Below are 6,601 nucleotides of genomic sequence, written 5' to 3' on the forward strand. Positions count from 1 at the left end.
AAATAATAATAAAAAGCCGAACTGGGGAAAATGCACTCGTTAATGTTAAGGCGGGTGGCAAGAGGTTAAAATATGTATTTGTGGAAGTGCACAGTTACGCTAATTTGGGCCAGGCTGAGTCCAGGGCTGTTTTTCAGTCCCAGTCCGCCCCTGGTAAAGTCTTTGAGAAACTAGACAACAGAAGGCAACATGAACAAACAAATACATAAATAAATACAGTAGTAAAGTAGAATAGTAAAAACATAGCATTCCATTGAAATAAATAAAGTGCAAAAAGAGTCCAGATTCAGCACTTAATACAAATGGAGTTAATTTATAACACTGCATGGAATCGGGTGAGTCCTGAGATACCCATTAGATCTTGATTTGTTGCTTTGTGGGGCCTCTTTTCAAATTTGTGGAGAGTTTAGTCCGCTTCTTCCTCAGGCCCTAGTATTTATCAAGATAGACATTGATATCCTACTGTGCATGAGGGCCGGAAGTGCTGTAGGCACTTACAGTAACTTGACCGACCTAGACAGTCAATTTTGTCGTCACGTGACTCGCTTTTACAATCGCCGCAAATGCTGTGTTGCCCTACTGCCAGTTCATAAAATTAGTTTCCGTGCGCTTCAAAACATAGGTCCAAATACTCTCTCTCAATCGTGCACATGCGAATCGTTCTTTATTTATGTTTGTGTTTATTTGGACCAAAAATGTGTTTTGAAGCGAATGGCTGCCTGCATCATGGACACTTATTCGGCAGTTAGCCTGACATCTTGTGGAGTAATGAAATGTTTCATTAATACTGCTTTATTTAGCCTGTTCTATTTAGACGAAGTGCATGGACCATTTTAGACCGAACGGTCTATGCACTTAGAATATTCAAGTTGCACATAATGTGAACCTAAAATCACTGAAATGTCGGTTTATCGTTGTAAAAAACTGATCATGTCTGAACTGCTCTCGATGTCACGTTGTCGTGGCCGAGTGGTTAAGGCGATGGACTAGAAATCCATTGGGGTCTCCCCGCGCAGGTTCGAATCCTGCCGACAACGGAACAGTTTTTGTTTGGTTCCGCCACAATTTCTACCTGGCTTGATTCTGGATGGAAAAGATTGCACATCTATTTGTAGATTAACCTTAATGTTTGAACTAAATGCGGCTCGAGTTTCCACAAACCCATCAGAAACATTATACAAAATGAACTTCTAAAGCGCAACCTCATTAGGCTACAATCGCTTTCTTTCCCGACCAATGAAATACATATTTAACTTAGTTTTTATAGATTCTTACATCATACTTACGTTTAGGTGTCAAGTGAATGTTATCACTTCATGTCCGTTCTCTAGTCAAAATGTGAAACTTTCCCCTTTTAGAGATGTATTAGTCTCCCTAAAAACACTGATATCTTTCAGATCCTTTACTTGTCATTGACATCGTTGCTGTAAGAGCCGTCTTGACACAGGTCAATATCAAGAATGTGACTCTTAAACATTACCACTTACAAATGACAACGCAGACTTGTTTTATTACACTGAATAGTGACGTTGAAAATGCACAATAAATCATAGCCAACAGCAAGGACTCAAAACAGGATTAGTTTATGTTTCAATATATACAACATTTACAATAAAATACATTGTGATAGAACTTGTTCAAGCTGCAACAAATCTTGAATTACATACCAAAAAGGATATTTTTCAATACAATGAAACAGTTCAATACAATTCCAGAACTTCAATTGAATATTGCCCAATATCTTTTTTTGCATTCATTTTATTAATCTCTTGCAGGCTGCCCTCGATTTTTCCAAGCTCCGAAAATAATTTTACCTGAAAAAGGAAAAAAAGATAAGGGTCGATAATGCAAAAAACGACTCTTGTGCAACAAATTCGTATAAAGTGAATCTACCTGTGACTTCACAAAGGTGTGCAATTTAAGCAGCAACTCCTTGGCCTCTGGAGTCATCACTAAAACCGTAAAATGGGCATCGAACAGCAAACATACCCAATCCATAACCTACAACCAAATGCAAAGCAACTAGTAGGATTAGTGACACAAAATGCTTTGTTGATCCCACTTAGTTCCCACATACAGTACACAAACCTGATTCAATGTGGGTGATCTCAAGTCTTTCCTCTGTAGAAATGCATCCTGGGAATATTTCAGATAAAGAAATTGGAGATACTGCAGGAAGACCTGTGTAATCAGACACAGTATTTCAAAATAGTTTATTTCACAGGGCCAGGATATTGCAAAAATATTGCCAAATAACTCACAATAACGTTTTGAGTAGAAAGGTCTTTGAGGTGAGGGAGAAGGTAATTTTCACTATATGGCGTCTGCAGGATTTCATTTCTGTGTAGTTTTAGTTAAAACAAAACAGGTTTTTCATGTTTTTTTCAGAAACAAAACAATTACTCTCCAAAAAGGATACAGAAGGACAGCCTTATTTAAAATGATGGGACATGTCTCAAGTGAAGCCGCTGTGTGCTCTTTTACAGCTGAGCCACGTCCATCCCCCATTTGGTGGTCGTTCTGAACAGAGGTGGGACTAAAACCATTTTGGAAGCCGACCTGTGCATGGTCTTTAGTGATCAACATGTCCATGAATGAGACTGCATCAGGCTCCAGATTTATCAGCTCTGCATCGCTATCCGTCATACTGTAAAATATTAAGATATTTAAGATTAGTTTAATGTAAACCAAGACCAATCCAATTAATATCTGAACTTTTTCAATAGGTGTTCTTGTAATGCACAGGGTTCACATATTTATGCATATTTGGACACAAGGGCTTACATTACAGTACCTTTAGTTTTAAGATACTATTAAGTTGTTTACCATGTCATGTAATATTGCTCGTAGACATGCATTGTGATCGTTTTACACTGCATGAATTTACTTCACCTGATGAAGGCTTTTAGACACGCACAGGTGATTGCTTCAGGAATATCAGGAAAGAACTGCAAGCAGATTTGACACAAAAAGTAGTCCCTTTTCCCCAAGGCCAGGACAACGAGTTCTGGGCAGATGCTGTGACAAAGAACGGCATCAGTCAGTGCATCCATTCCATTCATATATAAACCAAGCATCAGACTGACCTGTGGCAGAGAGTGCGTGTCTGTACAAGCTGAGAGAGCAGGCCGCCTGTGTAGAAAGACGTGTCTGTGAGGCTCCTGGACACAAGGGCTGATACAAGCTGTCCAACAACATTCTGAAGGTCATGACTATCCAACTTGGCAATAAAAGCTTCCGTTTCTTGTTGCACCTTCTCCGCGGGTTCTGTCTGAGTAAATGTAGAGAATGTTTTAGGTATGGACTTTTGATAAACCATTAATCTACATATTGTCGTACATATACCTTGATGAGATCAAATATCTGGTCCATAGTCAGACTAGGCATTGACTGGGTTTTGCGGCTTGTTCTCTGGAAATAAAAACACAGCAATGACCACAGCTGTTTGTAACAGTAATATGTAGAATTGCCATGTTAAAATTGGTATTAACATGTACACTGCAATTAAGTTGTGGAAAGGGGATGAATCCCTGTTCACAGTGGAGAGCAGTATATATTATTCTTCCAAAGGTTTTTCATTCCTCTATAGGCACTCACAGCTATGAGGAGAGGGAACCTTGGAACTAACTTTTCAGGCTGATCTTTACAATGAACACGCCTAGCACAGACTTGACATACTGTTTTTCTTGCATCTGCTGCTCTTGAGGGCGGAACCGTCTCTCCATGCAGAATATTACTCCATGAGGGCACAGAAGGAGGTGATTTGCCTTCTGAAAGAAAAAAAAAAAGGTTTGTATGAATAACACTTCTGGTTTTACACATACAAGAATACATTTCTCTGATTCTCACTTACCCACAGTTCTGGTCTGTCTCAGTTTTCCTAGGGCAGATGCAAGACAAGACTTGGGGCACTCATAAGGGATTACAGAGAGGGATTTCCCATGTGGAATGAATAACTTATTGGAGAAGCTCCAAAGCTAAAGTAGAGGGGGTAAAAAAACAACAACAACAACATTACTTCCCGTACTTAAATAGATTTCAAATACTTGTGTACACTGCATTCAAGTTGTGATGAGGGACAGAGAGCCCTGCCACGGTGGAGAACAGCAGTTGCTCTACCAAAGCTATACATTCCTCAGACCGCACTGGAAGCAGAGAGGAGAGGGTGCCTTGGCGGTCTCAAGACCAATGTTGTGAAGATCAGCAAACATACTTAACATTAAGTTGTTAGATATCTTCTTCTACCTCCATAAAATGCAACAGAAAAGCATCTATATTTCACATGAAACATCTCGCTAAACTTTGACCTACCTGACCATAGATTTTACCGGTCATCTCTTTCCCAGCCTGAAGTGTCTGGAAATGTATGTTCCAGATGCAGAGAAAGTCTGACGGATCATAGGGACGGTTATTGAAAGGTTCCTTCAAAATGCACAATTATCAACCCTAAAAACTCACCTTTGCCAGTCCCTGCGGAGGGGTGAGGGACACCAACAACACAAACATGTGCTTCATCCAGGATCAGTGCAGATGCAGCCTCCAGCAACCCATCACCCACTGGTAGACTCAGGAGCAGACGTCGGGGTAGAGTGAGGGCCTGAGAACCATCTCCAACTACAGCACGCACCGGCACAACACTTTGGTACACACGACCATTGGGATCTGAGGGATTTAGGATCAAGAAGAAATGTAAGGTTGTTTAACAAATCAAAGCTACTTAAATTTTAATACCCAAATATACACTTACAGAAGTAAAGTAGACAAATATGCTGGTCTCGGAAAGAGACGGAAAAGTTGAGAGGAGAGAGCCCGGGCTCCTCAGTTTCAAGACGGTATTTTTGTAGACCATTTGGGTTCAGCCGCTGCAGGTACAGGAAGTGATCACCTTTCTGTCGGAAAAGTAGAAGGTAACGTGTGGTTTTGAACATAGTATTCCTAAACTACATTAACTCATAACAAACCTGTTCAGTTGTGAAAATGACACAGTGCTGAGAGTCGGCGTTCAAGTTCGTGCTCCATCTACAAATAAAACGAAATGTTACAATCTATACACTCATTGATATGCAATTATTTTATCTATCATATAGTTTGTACACTGCAATTAAGTTGTGAACAACAATTAAGGGCGGTGTCACAGTGGAGAGCAGTACTTTCTTTACCAAAGTTTTTCAGTCCTTTAACAGCACCCAATGGCTGTAAGGAGAGGGAACTTTGGACATACTTTTGAGAAGCAAAAAAACAAAACAAAAAGACATCTAGCAAATCCCAACCTGAGGACTTCTTCATGAGTCAAAACATCCTCCACAGTCTGTTGTGGAGCAGATAACAGGGAGTCCAGGGGTCTTATAGCTCCTCTTCGAAATAGGACCACAGGCTCTGCACCCTGTGTATTGTGAACCTGCCACACATCTGCAGACAGCTGTAGAGAAGGCAGGTCAGTTTAGCGGGCGACACAACACAATATAAAAATACACCTTAGGCTAAATGCTCACAGTTGCTTTGAAGGCCTTATCCAATGTTATTTCATCTTCTTTCCAAATGCGGATGACCTTCATAAAACAAGATAGAATGTTATTTCAACAGCCCAGTCAACTTTATGGAACTGCAATCAAGTGTTTCGACTGAATATGTAACTCACCTTGTGGTCAGACACTGCGACATATTCTTTTGTCTTCGAGTTGTAAATTACTGGACAAGTCAAACTTTGCCCTTGTTTCAATGTCCAGCTGCACAGAGGCTTCTGGTCTGAAACCTGGGGGAAAGCGGGCATAGATTGAAACATCTGGCAACACGTGCGTGCAACACGTGTGCAACTCTCTCGCTGGCATCTTAGTGTTAAGTGGTGATTGTGAGCAATGATCTCGTCATCGCTGCTAAACAAAGTATGCACGGACGAAAACATGCAGGCAACATACTATAACTTTTTGCTACTGGCCTTATTATTATTATTCTTTTTTAGCTACTGGCCCACCTAAAGAGGCCATTATGGCTAGGACACGACCACGTAGCTTGTAGCTGATGTCCACATGTAATTTAAGTCTCAAATTAATTTACCTTGTACAGGGTGACTGATCTCTCCGAGTCTGTGACCAACACATGATCGCCGTCTCTTTCTAATTCGATGCCATGTACTCCAGAAGATGTCAGAGTTTGCGCTGGAGCAAGACCGCACAACGTGTAGCCTTCATACAACACCGCCATGCTGCACGTGGAGAAATAAATCGACGGAACCTCGCGACAGGAAATACTTTTCTTCTTCTTCTTCATGGCGGACTGTTAGCCAAACTAAGGCGCATGCCGCCACCTACTGTATCGAGTGTGTTACTATATGCCTTTGAGAACGTTAACAATCTTGGATTATATCAATCCATTCAGATTCAAATAAAAAAAGAAAACAAAGCCCACATAGTTTTTGATTCCCTCCCTCCCCCAACAGACCTTTAACACTTCAGTCTCTTCCTGCTTCATGACCTCTTCAGGCTGTTCCTCCTCTCCACACTAGTGATGGGCCAAATGAAGTGAGCATTCAAGTGTGTGAACAAACAACCAGTGTTTCATTCATAGACATATTATTAAAATGTAATGGTTTCATGAACTAGTT

At 40.7% G+C, this 6,601-nt stretch overlaps 1 protein-coding gene across 1 annotated transcript; it reads right to left on the bottom strand.

The window, feature by feature from the left end:
* Positions 1-1,675: 1,675 nt before the first annotated feature.
* nol11 (nucleolar protein 11) lies at positions 1,676-6,247 on the bottom strand. The gene is made up of 18 exons (XM_079553816.1): positions 6,055-6,247; positions 5,639-5,752; positions 5,493-5,549; positions 5,271-5,419; positions 4,962-5,019; positions 4,748-4,889; positions 4,459-4,662; positions 4,312-4,388; positions 3,854-3,977; positions 3,679-3,770; positions 3,346-3,411; positions 3,087-3,271; positions 2,893-3,018; positions 2,420-2,647; positions 2,262-2,340; positions 2,089-2,181; positions 1,894-2,001; positions 1,676-1,814 (listed from the first exon to the last, which is right to left on the bottom strand). The coding sequence occupies exons 1-18, from the start codon at positions 6,199-6,201 to the stop codon at positions 1,701-1,703; spliced, it is 2,163 nt and encodes a 720-aa protein (XP_079409942.1). The 5' UTR covers positions 6,202-6,247; the 3' UTR covers positions 1,676-1,700.
* Between the last annotated feature and the right edge of the window lie 354 nt (positions 6,248-6,601).

Source organism: Gobius niger (genome assembly GCF_951799975.1).
Source record: "Gobius niger genome assembly, chromosome: 3".
Lineage (NCBI taxonomy): Eukaryota > Metazoa > Chordata > Actinopteri > Gobiiformes > Gobiidae > Gobius > Gobius niger.

What these genes read in the sequence shown, in the direction of transcription:
- nol11 (XM_079553816.1), bottom strand. Translation starts at nt 6,201, where the DNA reads ATGGCGGTGTTGTATGAAGGCTACACGTTGTGCGGTCTTGCTCCAGCG. An exon ending in ATAAGGCCTTCAAAGCAACT is followed by an intron (nt 5,420 to 5,492) that starts GTGAGCATTTAG and finishes CCTTCTCTACAG; the next exon opens with CTGTCTGCAGATGTGTGGCA. An exon ending in TATTTGTCTACTTTACTTCT is followed by an intron (nt 4,663 to 4,747) that starts GTAAGTGTATAT and finishes TAAATCCCTCAG; the next exon opens with ATCCCAATGGTCGTGTGTAC.